The 16,091-nt window shown below is 45.6% G+C and overlaps 1 protein-coding gene across 2 annotated transcripts in view; it reads left to right on the top strand.

The window, feature by feature from the left end:
• LOC143765203 (protein-glutamine gamma-glutamyltransferase E-like) overlaps positions 1 to 16,091 on the top strand; it is a 126,925-nt gene that overhangs the window by 58,500 nt on the left and 52,334 nt on the right. For both annotated transcript variants that reach the window (XM_077251640.1, XM_077251641.1), the window contains exon 2: positions 11,630 to 11,803. In XM_077251640.1, the coding sequence (XP_077107755.1) occupies positions 11,630 to 11,803 (174 nt within the window). The remainder of the gene's footprint in view (positions 1 to 11,629; positions 11,804 to 16,091) is intronic.

A 16,091-nucleotide genomic window follows, 5' to 3' on the forward strand; every position in this document is an offset into this window, starting at 1 on the left:
TATAAAAACAGTAGAGAACATGTAAATAGGCATAAGATGGCAATTAGATAGATTCAGCACAATAGCTGTCAATGTTGCACCCTGTGCACAGACATAGACTTCTGTATCTCAAATACCTTAAGGCCATATTCACACTTCGCGGTTTTTACTGCGGATCCACGGTGATTTTGATGCTGTAAACCCTATGGAAACCGCAAACCGCTGTGCACATGCTGCGGGAAAAACAGCGCAGAAACGCAGCGGTTTAAAACCTGCAGCATGTCACTTCTTTGTGCAGAATCGCTGCGATTCTGCACCCATAGGAATGCATTGAACCGCTTACTTCCCGCATGGGGCTGTGCCCACGTTGCGGGAAGTAAGCGGTTAATGTGCAGGTGGTACCCGGGGTGGAGGAGAGGAGACTCTCCTCCAGGCCCTGGGAACCATATTTGGGGTAAAAAAAAATAATAAAAAAAAAAAATGATGCTATACTCACCTCACAGCGCTGCTCGCAGCCGTCCCCGGTCTCAGTTGCTGTGCCGAGAAGGACCTGCGGTGACGTCGCGGTCACATGACCGTCATGATGCCCGGGTCACATGACCGTGACGTCACGAAGGTCCTTCTCGGCACAGCATCTTTGGAATCGGACCGCCGAGTGCAGCGCCGAGGAGATCCGGACGTCAGAGGGTCAGTATAAGCAATTTTTATTATTTTTATCATTACTATTGATGCTGCATATTGCTGCATATGCAGCATCAATAGTACAGGAGTAATCCCGCAGCGGAAACCGCGGAACAAACCGCAGGGATAACCGCAGCGGTTTTGCCCTGCAGATTTATCAATTCCGCTGCGGGAAAAACCCGCAGAGCACACCGCAAAGTGTGAACCCCACCTAACATTCCAATTTGCACAGATAATGGTACAAATAATAGATATACTCCATCATGCAATTAGTACCCCTCTATGATATACTGTGCAGGTGCTGTAATGAGTAAAATGATAAGTTCAGATCCAGTGGAGTACTCATCTCAAGCATAACATGCCGTCCGCCTCTCATAAGTACCGCCTCAACGCGTTTCGCCCCTCTGGCTCATCAGGAGGCCCGAGTCCATAACATGTATCCCGATGGTATGTGATAGATCTATCTTCCATATATATAATTGTCTAAGGGTTTAATTGTCTGTCTGTCCTGGAAATCCCACGTCACTGATTGGTTGAGGCTGCAAGGCCTCGACCAATCAGCGACGGGCACAGTTTCTGATTGGTTGAGGCCAGCCGGCCTCGACCAATCAGCGACTGGCATTGTCCTCCACTGCTGTCAAGTGCTGCCATTGTGTTGTCTAAGGGTCTAATTGTCTGTCTGTCTCGGAAATCCCACCTTGCTGATTGGTCGAGGCCAGCCGGCCTCGACCAATCAGCGACGGGCACAGTCTGCCGCGAATTCTGGAATCATCATTGTCCTCCACTGCTGTCAAGTGCCGCCATTGTGTAGGGTGTGTGCCTGCGTCTCCCTGTATGGGCGGCATCTCCCTGTGTTTCTATCTTAGAATGGGTCGTAAACAAAAATATGCCAATGAGGATGACAGAAAAGCAGCAGCAGCAAGAAAACGACAACATCGGGAACAGGAGACACCACAACAAACTGCCGCCAGACAAGCCCAGGATGTGGAATCTCACAGACAACATCGCCAACAGGAGACACCACAACAAACTGCTGCTAGACAAGCCCAGGATGCGGAATCTCACAGACACCGTCGCCAACCGGAGACACCACAACAAACTGTTGTACGACAGGAACAACATGATCGCCAAATTCATAAAAAACGAATGCTCTACCAACTAAGGCATGACCAGGACAATATTCAACAACTTGCACATTACGTAACAGACAATGAAAGTACAATTCATGAACACTACTGTTCACACAGGCGACACAGCTACAACGCGCCTGCGGAAGGTGAGTATATGTTTATTTTTTATTTTTTTAACCTGTGTCATACGTTGCTGGGCAATATACTACGTAGGCTGTGCAATATACTACGTGGACATGCATATTCTAGAATACCCGATGCGTTAGAATCGGGCCAATTGTCTAAGGGTCACTTCCGTCTTTCTGTCTGTCTGTAACAGAAATCCCAAGTGGCTGATTGGTCTTGGCCAAACAGCCACGACCAATCAGCGACGGGCACAGTCCGGCGGCAAAATGGCCGCTCCATACTCCCCGCTCACACAGGGTTAATGGCAGCGTTAGCAGACCACGTTATGCCATGGTGTAACGCACTCCGTTAATGCTGCTATTAACCCTGTGTGACCAACTTTTTACTATTGATGCTGCCTATGCAGCATCAATAGTAAAAAGATCTAATGTTAAAAATAATTAAAAAAAATAAAAAATAGGTATATAAAAAATAGGTATATTCTCACCGTCCGTCGGCCCCTCGGATCCAGAACAGGCCTTTCCCGCTCCTCGGTACGTGGCTGTGCTATATACTACGTGGCCTGTGTATTTAATGTATTATTCTAAAATCTTCATAAATAAACTACATACATATTCTAGAATACCCGATGCGTTAGAATCGGGCTACCATCTAGTATAATATAATCATGTAGTACAAACACAGGGCAACAAACATTTCTTACAGACTTAATATTGATGATTAACTCCAATTTTTACTTTTTTTTTAATTTCAAATCACAGCAGTCCTCCAGAAGATTTAGATTGCTGGCGATCAGGGTAGTGAGACCCCTGGCAGATTGCATATGACATCATGCAGAAGCTCAGGGCTTCTGCGTGCTATTTTCAGCAATTGGTAGTGGTCTCCATCCCTTGACTGCCACCCACTTAGAGTTATTCTGGAGGACTGAATCTGGACCTACTCTTTAACAATGTAGCCTTGCAGTCAGAACCAGAACAGAATGATAAAGTAAAACAAGGCTATATATTATAGAACACAGAGGAATATGAATGATGCACAACTAGTTTTATGTAAATTGTGGATACATGATAGAACATGGCAAGAGGGTGTCTTTATCTCATTCATCATTCTCATTAACTTGTTAAGTTGGAAATGAAGGATGTTTTGATGTGCAAAATAGAAAAACAATAAATTCATGAAGGGCAGGATAAAAATTAATGATACTTGTAATAACCTGATTTAGGTATTGCTTAAATAAAATGGCAAACTCCAGATCATAATTGTATTCTAGATCAATCTCTACAGACTGGAACAACTTTGTGCTGTCATTGCGTACGTAGATAAAACAAGCCAGCATGTACGATTACGTCCATGGAATGGAACCATTATCTTGGTCAAGTGACAGTGTTATAAAAAATAAAACGCTTGACTCTGAACTGATTGTATGGTTCTGGATGTGATCATTTTTAGTCAAAGAAAGCTCAAATTCTACTTGGATTTTAATTGGGTCTGTAAAGGGAACCTGTCAGCAGGATTGTGCACAGTAACCTACAGACAGTGTCAGGTCGGCACCGTTATACTGATTACAATGATACCTTGGGTGATGAAATCTGTCTTGTGGTTGTTGTTTAATCTTTACTTTCAAGCGAACCTGTCACCCCCAAAATCGATGGTGAGGTAAGCTCACCGGCATCAGGGGCTTATCTACAGCATTCTGTAATGCTGTAGATAAGCCGCCGATGTTACCTAAAAGAGGAGAAAAAGATGTTAGATTATACTCACCCAGGGGCGGTCCCGGTGCGGTCGGGTCAAATGGGTGTCTCCGATCTGCTCCGGCGCCTCCCATCTTCATTCCATGACGTCCTCTTTGGGTCTTTACGCTGTTGAGGGCAGAGCAAAGTACTGCAGTGCGCAGGCGCCGGTAAGGTCAGAGAGGCCCAGCGCCTGCGCACTGCAGTACTTTGCTCTGCCCTCACCAGGGCAGACAAAGTATGCCTGCACCGAAGCCGCGGCACGGAGACCAGAAGAGGACGTCATGGAATGAAGATGGGAGGCACCGGAGCAGACCTGAGACGCCCATTTGACCACGGACCACAGCGGGAACGCCCAGGTGAGTATATTATAACCTCTTTCAGGTAACATCGGGGGCTTATCTACAGCATTACAGAATGCTGTAGATAAGCCCCTGATGACGGTGAGCTTAGCTCACCATCGATTTTGGGGGTGACAGGTTCCCTTTCAGTTTTGAGTTAATCATATGCCTATGCCCCAGGGCGGCCTGTGGGGGGGCTTCATGTGGTGCTCTGCTTAGGTATTCATAATGCAGACTGCTGACGGCGCCGATAATGGCTCCGACCTGACACTGTCTCTAGGTTACTGTGCACAATCCTGCTAGCAGGTTCTCTCTAACCCCTTCACGACCTTGGGATTTTCCGTTTTTGTGTTTCCGTTCTTTGATACCCTTCTTCCAGAGCCATAACATTTTTTTTTTCTGTCAATATGACCGTTAGTGTTGAGCGATACCGTCCGATACTTGAAAGTATCGGTATCGGAAAGTATCGGCCGATACCGGCAAAGTATCGGATCTAATCCGATACCGATACCCGATACCAATACAAGTCAATGGGACTCAAGTACCGGACGGTATCCCTGATGGTTCCCAGGGTCTGAAGGAGAGGAAACTCTCCTTCAGGCCCTGGGAACCATATTAATGTGTAAAATAAAGAATTAAAATAAAAAATATTGCTATACTCACCTCACCGAGGGAACCGGCAGCGTTGTTTGCTTAAAATGCGCGCTTTTCCTTCCTTCCGTGACGTCACGGCTTCTGATTGGTCGCGTGCCGCCCATGTGGCCGCGACGCGACCAATCACAGCAAGCCGTGACGTAATTTCAGGTCCTTCAGGATTTTAAAATTACGTTCTGGCTTGTGATTGGTCGCGTCGCGGTCACATGGGCGACGCGACCAATCACAAGCCGTGACGTCACGGGAGGCTGGACACGCGCGCATTTTAAAATGCGCGCGTCTCCTGCCTCCCGTGACGTCACGGCTTGCGATTGGTCGCGTCGCCCATGTGACCGCGACGCGACCAATCACAAAGCCGGGACGTAATTTTAAAATACTGAATGCCTAGAAGGACCTGAAATTACGTCACGGCTTGCTGTGATTGGTCGCGTCGCGGCCACATGGGCGGCACGCGACCAATCAGAAGCCGTGACGTCACGGAAAGAAGGAAAAGCGCGCATTTTAAGCAAACAACGCTGCCGGTTCCCTCGGTGAGGTCCAGGCTGCGTCGGAGAGGTGAGTATAGCAATATTTTTTATTTTAATTCTTTCTTTTACACATTAATGTTGTTTCGATACCGATACCCGATACCACAAAAGTATCGGATCTCGGTATCGGAATTCCGATACAGCAAATATCGGCCGATACCCGATACTTGCGGTATCGGAATGCTCAACACTAATGACCGTATGAAGGCTTGTTTTTTGTGTGACAAGTTGCACATTTGAACAACATCACTATTTTTTAAATTTAAAAATGCCATTTTTAGAGACTTTTAGCATCTCCATCTTTGAGTATCTGTGGCTATATGAGGACTTATTTTTTGTGTACCAAGCTGACGTTTTTATTGATACCATTTTGGGCTAGATATGAGGTTTTGATTGCCTGCTATTGCTATTTTTATTGCAGTGTTGCAGTAACCAAAAACACTTAATTTTGACTTTTTTTTCTTTCTTTCCCGTTATGCCTTTTAGCAAACAGATTAATTTAGTTTATATTTTGACTGGGCGTTTCTGAAAACAAAGATACCAAATATCTATATATATTTTTTTTGGTTTTACTTCGAATGGGGCAAAAGGGAAGTGATTTGAACTTATATTTGTTTTTTCATTATTTTTTTTTAAATGTTTTCTACATTTTACCTGCTTCAATAGTCTCCTTAAGAGAGCTTCAACCCTGCTAGGTACAATCATCATCTGTAAGCGTTCAAAGAGGTCAGCAATGACCAGCATGGGGGTCTTCTGCAGGCGCATGGTTTTCATGCTAACCCATGTGCCAGGGGCACTGATGGGCTGTGTTTGTGACACGCTTCCGGCATGATCATGTTACATGCCGCTGTTTAGAGATTGACAGTGGCATTTACCATGTTAACAGCCGCATGTGGATTGCGATTCCACCAGTGGCTGTAAGGGGCACATGACAGCTGATCAAATCAGCTGTCTTTTGCTGAAAAAGGTGTGGGCTCAGCACCAGAGCCCGCATCTTTCTCAGCACATGACGGCTGGGGTATACATGACCTATGTTGTACCTATAGGTCTTGAAGGGGTTAAGTGCCCCACCGCAAAAAAGAAAAATGTTTTTAGTGTATATAATTTATTTTAGTGCAGTTATACATACAGGACCATGACCTACAATAACAAAGGCTTAAGTTGAGTTTCCAGTTAATTAATTAATTTGGGTATTGCTTCTAGACCATATGCTTGACAGCTAAATTGGACTCTTAGACTAGAGTCACACCAGCATATTGCAGCGCCCCAGGTTCCTGGTCGTTGCAGTAATATCATTCTCCTCTAGGGGGGAGCGATGTTACGTTTGGAGGCAATGAAGGAGATCTCTTTACCAGGTATCACAAACATACAACACATTTCATACTCCAGTCCACCAGGGGGAGCTATGCTCCATTTATTAGGGCACTCTTCACACTTAGGTAAAACTGATGGCCTGGAGAGGAAGTTATGCAGTTGCTGGCTGAGCTTTGCTCAGGTAGTTGTTCCCTGACAGGGGTGGGAGCCTGTCAGAGGCCTAGACAGAGAGTCACGGAGCTGCGCCTGCCCTAAGTGCGGCAGTTCCTAAGAACGGACACGAAAAGAGAATTGTATTGTAGAGAGGGTGAGAAGAAGTCATAGCAAAGGAGTGGATACCAGGAGGAGTTCTGCCCTGCACAGGCTGCCTCCTTCTGAGGCGCAGGATCCCGGTAGCCGGACACCGAGGGAGCAACAGTCCTTTATGCCTTGCTCCAGAGACCGGCAGGACAGCTAATTGCAAGTTACTGATCCACCCCGATACCCAGGAGGCAAGGTGGCACCCACGAGAGGCCAGGGCATGATAGAGTCCCTGTATAAAGCCTCAAGCCACCGTTCATACGGGTTTGTCCTATCCATCTGGGGGACAGAGAGAGAGAGACATAACATCGAGAACATGTACAACATCTGTGAGGACCTTATGAGAGGCTTAGCAGTAAGGTACTACAACACCAAGGTGCTAGAGGAAGGCTAGTGATTTCCACCTGGATAAGGGGACTCTGGATTTGCCTCTAAACCGGACTCTGCCTGCCCTGTGGTCTGTGCTCTGGACTGTGGATGCTGAAGCCTTCAGTAAAAGGTAAAGAGACTGCAACCTTGTGTCCTCGTTCTTCATTGCGCCTCACACCATCCACCATCTACACACTGGGAAGCCCTGGGGATATGCTTCACCTGTAAGAAGGTATACCATCTAGCTGCAATAACATCACCCCAGTGGACCTCTTAAAGCAACGTTGGTCACCCTGACCGAATACCACAGGTGGCGTCACGAACATTTCCCCTTTAAAGACCTTTCCCTTTTACAACGGACGTCCCGAGGGCCACGGACCAGGTCAGCCACCGTGACATCCCTCCTGTGAACCAAAGGACCCGGTACCGAGTACCCCACGGCCCCATGGGGGCGCTCCAATATGTTCTGTATTCCGAGAATTGGATCGATTATATGGTTTTTTAACTCTGATCACAGTGTTATTCGGAGTGTTAGCTTAGTCTGATTAGATTCTCTCAAAGGAGAGAATCCTAGCACAGGTTAGGAGAAGATGGAGAACAAAGTTCCTCCATCTTCTCCATTGTAGGTGCGTGGAAATCTGATGTCATTCAAGTGTAGTCCAGCGTTTTCCAAGCACCCACAGACTTGAACAAGAGAGTAGCTTCCATATTTGGAGTGAAATCTCAGCATGCCACGTGTTTTTGTTGTTATTTTTTTTTCTTCTCACTGACATTCGGTCAGTGTGGGGGTGTTGAGGGGGGGAATCTGGTCACTGCACTGCCCTATTAAATAGCAGTGGTCTAAATACCAACCAGTTTATACTTGAGTGAATCCATAAAGTAACACTGCAGACAAAACTAATTTAACAAGGTTCTGATTATTGCAAGGTCTGAGGGGTCTATTCATCTACTATATAATTGTCTAAGGGTCACTTCCATCTTTCTGTCTGTCTGTCTTTCTGTCTGTTTGTCACGGATATTCATTGGTCGCGGCCTCTGTCTGTCATGAAAATCCAAGTCGCTGATTGGTCGCGGCAAAACGGCCACGACCAATCAGTGATGGGCACAGTCCGGCGGCAAAATGGCCGCTCCTTCCTCCCCGCAGTCAGTGCCTGCTCTATACTCCCCCCCAGTCAGCGCTCACACAGGGTTAATTGCAGCGGTAATGGACCGCGTTATGCCGCGGGTAATGCACTCCGTTACCGCTGCTATTAACCCTCTATGACCAACTTTTAACTATTGATGCTGCCTATGCGGCATCAATAGTTAAAAGATCTAATGTTAAAAATAATTTAAAAAATTAAAAATTGTTATATACTCATCGTCCGTCGGCCCCTCGGATCCAGATCCGGCCTTTCCCACTCCTCGCGACGCTGCGGTGACCGCTCCATGCATTGTGGTCTCGTGAGATGATGACGTAGCAGTCTCGCGAGACCATTACGTCATCATCTCGTGAGACTGCAATGCACTCTTGGGTCCGGAGCGCCCGAGGAGCGTCTGTAACCGCTTCGTGGATCCAGGGCCAACGGAAGGTGAATATATAACTATTTTTTATTTTAATTCTTTTTTTTAACAGGGATATGATGCCCACATTGCTATATACTGCGTGGGCTGTGCAATATAATACATGGGCTGTGCAATATAATATGTGGGCTGTGCAATATACTACGTGGGCTGTGCAATATACTACGTGGGCTGCTATATACTACGTGGGCTGTGCAATATACTATGTGGGCTGTGCAATACAGTACGTGGGCTGTGCAATATACTATGTGGGCTGTGCAATATACTTTGTGGGCTGAGAAATATACTATGTGAGCTGCTATATACTACGTGGGCTGTGCAATATACTACGTGGGCTGTGCAATATACTATGTGGGCTGTGCAATATGCTACGTGGGCTGTGCAATATACTACGTGGGCTGTGCAATATAATACGTGGGCTGTGCAATATTCTACATGGGCTGTGCAATGTACTACGTAGGCTGTGCAATATACTATGTGGGTTGTGCAATATCCTGCGTGGGCTGTGCAATATACTACGTGGACTGTGCAATATACTACGTTGGCTGTGCAATATACTACGTGGGCTGCTATATACTACTTGGGCTGTGCAATATAATACGTGGGCTGTGCAATATACTACGTGGGCTGTGCAATATAACATGTGGGCTGTGCAATGTAATACGTGGGCTGTGCAATACACTACGAGGGCTGTGCATTATAATACGTGGGCTGTGCAATATACTACATGGGCTGTGCAATATAATACGTGGGCTGTGCAATATACTACGTGGGCTGTGCAATATACTATGTGGGCTGTGCAATATGCTACGTGGGCTGTGCAATATAAAACGTGGGCTGTGCAATATACTACGTGGGCTGCTCTATACTACGTAGGCTGTGCACTATAATATGTGGGCTGTGCAATATAATGTGTGGGCTGTGCAATATACTACGTGGGCTGTGCAATATAATACATGGGCTGTGCAAAATACTGCGTGGGCTGTGGAATATAATACGTGGGCTGTGCAATATACTACATGGGCTGTGCAATATAATACGTGAGCTGAGCAATATAATATGTGGGCTGTGCAATATACTACGTGGGCTGTGCAATATAATACGTGGGCTGTGCAATATAATACGTGGGCTGTGCAATATAATACATGGGCTGTGCAATACACTATGTGGGCTGTGCAATATAATACGTGGGCTGTGCAATATACTACGTGAGCTGTGCAATACAATACATGGGCTGTGCAATATACTACGTGGGCTGTGCAATATACTATGTGGGCTTCTATATACTATGCGGGCTGTGCAATATACTACGTGGGCTGTGCAATATAATACGTGGGCTATGCAATATACTACGTGGGCTGTGCAATATATTGCGTGGGCTGTGCAATATAATACGTGGTTTGTGCAATATACTACATGAGCTGTGCAATATAATACGTGGGCTGTGCAATATACTAAGTGGGCTGTGCAATATAATACGTGGGCTGTGCAATATAATACGTGAGCTGTGCAATATAATACGTGGGCTGTGCAGTTTACTACGTGGGCTGCTCTATACTATGTGGGCTGTGCAATATACTATGTGGGCTGTGCAATATAATACGTGAGCAGTGCAATATAATACGTGGGCTGTGCAACATAATACGTTGGCTGTGCAATATAATACGTGAGCTGTGCAATATAATACGTGGGCTGTGCAATATACTACGTGGGCTGCTGTATACTACGTGGGCTGTGCAATATACTATGTAGGCTGAGCAATATACTACGTGAGCTGTGCAATATAATACGTGGGCTGTGCAATATAATACGTGGGCTGTGCAATATAATACGTGGGCTGTGCAATATAATACGTAGGCTGTGCAATATACTACGTGAGCTGTGCAATTTTATGCATGGGCTGTGCAATATACTACGTGGGCTGCTATATACTACGTGGGCTGTGCAATATAATACGTGGGCTGTGCAATATACTACGTTGGCTGTGCAATATAATACGTGGGCTGTGCAATATACTACGTGGGCTGCTATATACTACATGGGCTGTGCAATATACTACGTGAGCTGTGCAATATACTATGTGGGCTGTGCAATATACTCCGTGGGCTGTTATGTACTACGTGGCTGTGCTATATACTCCGTGGGCTGTGCTATATTCTATGTGGCTGTGCTATATACTACGTGGCTGTGCAATATAGTACGTGACTGTGCAATATACTACGTGAGCTTTGCAATATACTACGTGGGCTGTGCAATATACTCCGTGGGCTGTTATGTACTACGTGGCTGTGCTATATACTCCGTGGGCTGTGCTATATACAACGAGGCTGTGCTATATACTACATGGGCTGTGCAATATACTACGTGGGCTGTGCAATATACTCCGTGGGCTGTGTTATGTACTATGTGGGCTTTGCTATTTACTATGTGGCTGTGCTATATACTACGAGGCTGTGCTATATACTATGTGGCTGTGCAATATAGTACGTGACTGTGCAATATACTACGTGGCTGTGCAATATACTACGTGGGCTGTTATATACTACATGGCCGGCCGTGAACAATCAGCGACTGGCGCAGTACGGCGCAGGATTTGAACCACGCTTCGCTAATTGGTCGCGGCCGGCCGAATCCTGTGTATTCAATGTATTATTCTAAAATCTTCATAAATAAACTACATACATATTCTAGAATACCCAATGCTTTAGAATTGGGCTGCCATCTAGTGATTGAGATAATCTTCTTTGATCTACTGTTGTCATTCATGGATCCCCCAAGTCCTCCACTAGTTATAATAGTGTCTCTGTTTTGTCCATCATTTTTCTTTCAGCAGACCTACTCGGTATGGATATATGTATAGTATAACTGATCTTATGTAAAATATTTTGCTTTCTTTTTTTGTTGCCGTTATATAGCATTACAGCTGCAAAGCACCAATGTCCAGCAAAGGAAAAATGCATTGGTACACCGAACCAGTGAATTTATGAGCAAAAATCTCATTGTGAGGAGAGGAGAAGAATTCACTATTGAACTCACATTCAGCAGACCAGCGCAGTCTTCAGACAATATTAAATTAAACATGACATCAGGTAAAAATTTAATTTTAGCTTTTTGTTTTTTAAATGTTCAATTCTGTAAAGTCACAAATTCATAACATAATAGCAGCTTTAAGACAAACATTAATTGTATAATGGGAACCATTCTCTTGAATTGACTTGGGTCCATACTTTCAAAGTAATGAAATGAGTATATATACTGTAAGTTGAAGGTAATGGCCTGGATACATTTATTAATAATAGTGGGTTGGGTCTGCACATAGAAAGTAATGGTCCATGTCAATAAATTAGGTTTACACAGTGAAGGTAATGATCTGTATCTACTCATAGAGGCTAATAGCTTCTGTTCACACATTGAGGGTAATGGTTTAACCCCTTCATGACCCGGGGTATTTTCATTTTTTCCTTTTCGTTTTTAGCTCCCCTCCTTGCCAGAGCCATAACTTTTTTATTTTTCCGTCAATATGGCCATGTGAGGGCTTATATTTTGCAGGACAAGCTTTCCTTTTGAACAACCTCATTGGTTTTAGCATGTCATGTACTAGAAAACGGGAAAAAAATTCCAAGTGCGGTGAAATTGCAAAAAAAGTGCAATCCCACACTTGTTTTCTGTTTGACTACTTTGCTAGGTTCACTAAATGCTAAAACTGACGTGCCATTATGATTCCCCAGGTCATTAAGGGTATGTTTCCACATTCAGGAAACGCTGCGTGTTTGACGCAACGTCAAACACGCAGCTTCCAGATGTTACAGCATAGTGGAGGGTATTTTATCAAATCCCGTCTCCACTATGCGTGGTAACACGCACCCGGCGGCCCTGCGATTCCGGACATGCGGCGTGTCTTTTAAGATCGCAGCATGTCCGTTTACCTTGCAGCGATGCTGCGCCGCCGCAAGGTAAATCACAGGACTCTATGTGTGGGGTGCGATGATGCCGAATGTGTGCAATGAACACATCCTGCATCATCGCATCACAGAAGGGGGTGCAGCTTAGGGCAGAGCGGGTTTGCGGCTCCGCCCAAACCGCCGGCCATCCTGAAAGTGGACACGTACCCTTAGAGTTCATAGACACCAAACATGTCTAGGTTCTTTTTTATTAGAGTGGTGAAAAAAAATTCCAAACTTTGCTAAAAAAAAATTGTGCCATCTTCGGATACCCGTAGCATCTCCCATTTTTTGTGATCTCGGGTCAGGTGAGGGCTTATTTTTTGTGCGTCGAGCTGACGTTTTTAATTTTACCATTTTGGTGCAGATACGTTCTTTTGATCACCCGTTATTGCATTTTAATGCAATGTTGCGGTGACCAAAAAAACGTAATTCTGGCGTTTTGATATTTTTTATCGCTACGCCATTTAACTATCAGGTTAATGCTTTTTTATTGATAGATCGGGTGATTCTGAACACGGCGATATCAAATATGTGTAGGTTTGATTTTTTTTATTATTGTTTTATTTTGAATGGGGCGAAATTGGGGTGATTTGAACTTTTATATTTTTTTTAATTTTTTTCATATTTTTTAAAACTTTTTTTTAACTTTTGCCATGCTTCAATAGCCTCCATGGGAGGCTAGAAGCAGGTACAACTCGATCAGCTCAGCTACATAGGAGCGAAGCTCAAATCGCTCCTATATAGCTGAATTCCTGCATTGCTATGAGCACCGTCCACAGGGTGGCGCTCATAGCAATCCGGCATCAACAACCATAGAGGTCTCAAGGAGACCTCTGGTTGTTGTGCCGACGCATTGCTGACCCCCGATCACGTGACGGGGGTCAACGATGTGCTCACATCCGGCCTGATGGCCAGAAGTGGTAGTTAAATTCCGCTGTCACCGTTTGACAGAGGCATTTAACTAGTTAATAGCGGCGGCTGAATCATGATTCCACTCGCCGCTATTGCGGGCACATGTTAGCTATTCAAAGCAGCTGACATGTCCCAGCTTTGATGCGGGCTCACTGCCGGAGCCTGCATCAAAGCAGGGGATCTGACCTCGGACGTACTATCCCGTCCGAGGTCAGAAAGGGGTTAAGGTAAACATACCCTTTTTTTAAGATAATGGCTCATATCAAAATATTGGACCTAGTGACCCTAATCTACGTACTGAAGGCAATAGCCCTAGTTTACACACTGGGCTTGTAATACAATACAGGAAAGGGTATGGTTTAGATCTACACATTGAGGGTAATAGCCATTGGTGTCATTATGAAAGCAATGGCCCAGAGGCGTAGCTAGGGGTTTGATTTACAGAAACTTCTGAGTGGGCCCCTAACCAGGTAATCCTGATTACAACTATGGTGGCGCAACCTAATGATGATGTAGGAGAACCTCAGCAGATGACAGAGCTGTTACTAAAAAACACTATACAAAGACCAACACTGATTTACTGCCATATGGTGACCATATAGTGGTACATACCGGGCCTGGAGAGCGTATAAAAGATCAGAGTACAGCTATTGATGGTGACTTACAGCTGATGTGCTTTCTGATGGAGCCATTCAATTTTTCTCGTCTTTTCCATCTGGCCAAGACCGACATGACAACTTCCAGCCAAGACTCGTCTGCAGAGATTACAATCAAGACAAATTTGACTTCTCACATTTCAGACACCGTCCTCATCTATCCCAAACCTGCGCAAACTCCTCATCCTGCTGACACCCCAATGCAGAGCCGCTGTTGCCATATGTGTCCTTATTACTGCACCTGCTGGGTGGTACTATGTGCCCTCGGTCCCCTTTCATTGCACTTGTAAAGTATGTCAACAAATGTACTCCGCAAACATTAAGATATTCCTACAGTGAATTCCTTCACAGTACCCTCCACATGCACAGTATGATGATCCTACTGAACCCCACCCCTTAACTCCCCTAGAAAAGTATGGCAACCCCAGCACAGTATGAGCCTGCAACTGTGACCCCCACACAGTCCTCCATGCAATAAAATGGCCCCCACGCAGCCCTCCACACACTATGATGTACCCCACAAAAACCTTTGCACTGTATAATTGCTTTTATACAGTTTAAAGGCTCCCACATAGCCCTCCAAATGTTATAACAGACCCCACATAATCCTCCTTAGAATATAATGCACCCCATAGTTATCCATACAGTATAGTGCACCCCATGGCCCATACAGTATAATAAGGAACCGGACAGACCTCTTTACCCAGAAGCAGGGGTCAGGACAAACAGAAAAGCGTGCGCAACGACGGGCAGTTTCCCGCCCGCCAGCAGAGGCAGAGCTGGAGTGTGCACAACATACTCTGGGTTTCAGGCCACGGCGCCGCGACGGACTGCGGTTGACTCCCCACGAGCACTGCTTTGGGACTCTGAGCAGAGACAGGGCCCTGGGCTCAGTTAAGTTTGGGGCCGTGCTCATGCATAGAAGCGTGGGCCATGTACAGGACCCGGCGCTGCAATTCCCCTTGCTGACCAGCGCATCAGAGACCTCACTTGATATTGGGGGTTTTGCAGCACCCTTGAATTTGGCTGCACAAGTTTATGGACTAGGGGCCCAACGGGTGAGACCAGAGACCGCCCGTTGCCACCAGAAGATGGACCGTGAGCTGTGGAGCCTTCCTCTGAGGACCTTTCATCAGCCGTTGCTGGAACTCCAACCCTCATCAGATCATCTGCGGCTGAGGAAGCCACGAACACGATAAGTTTATTGAGTGGACTGTTATCCTGTTGTTGTCGTTTATTTGCCCTATCATTTGCCATTTAACTGTTCAACACCCTGCGAGGAGTATTTTTACTGTTAAATTAAATTGTTAACCCTTGCTCTGCCTTTCTTGCGTCACTGCATCCCGCAACCTGCTTACATAGTGATGTCATCATGCTGAGATGTCGAGGAAGAATTACGTGAGAGGAAGCATCAGCTGACGCTACCTTGTCTATGATTGCTTTATTTATTTTACTCAGTTATATAGCGCAATTACTTCCACATTGCTTTACAGACCCTATCAACACTGTCACCAATGAATCTCACAATTTAAATTCCCCACCAGTATGTCTTTGTATGTGGAAGGAAACTGGAGAACCTGTAGGAAACCCACATAAACACAGGGAGAACATATAAACCTCTTGCAGCTGTTGTCCTCTATTAGATTTGAACCCAAGACCCCAGTGCTGCTAGGATGACAAGCCAATCACTGATTCACCGTGCTGCCTATGCTTTCAACTGCATCTGCAGATGCCAATACAGCTGAACTTGGGGGCAGGGTTGTATCTACGCTCTGCGCACGCTTATATGGTTAAAAGTAGCGTAGCTCTGGGTGGGCACATCAGAGTGTGGGGCACAGTGCGGCTGCACCCTCTGCCCCCTGTAG

The sequence above is a fragment of the Ranitomeya variabilis genome, chromosome 4 (assembly GCF_051348905.1).
Source record: "Ranitomeya variabilis isolate aRanVar5 chromosome 4, aRanVar5.hap1, whole genome shotgun sequence".
Taxonomy (NCBI): Eukaryota; Metazoa; Chordata; class Amphibia; order Anura; family Dendrobatidae; genus Ranitomeya; species Ranitomeya variabilis.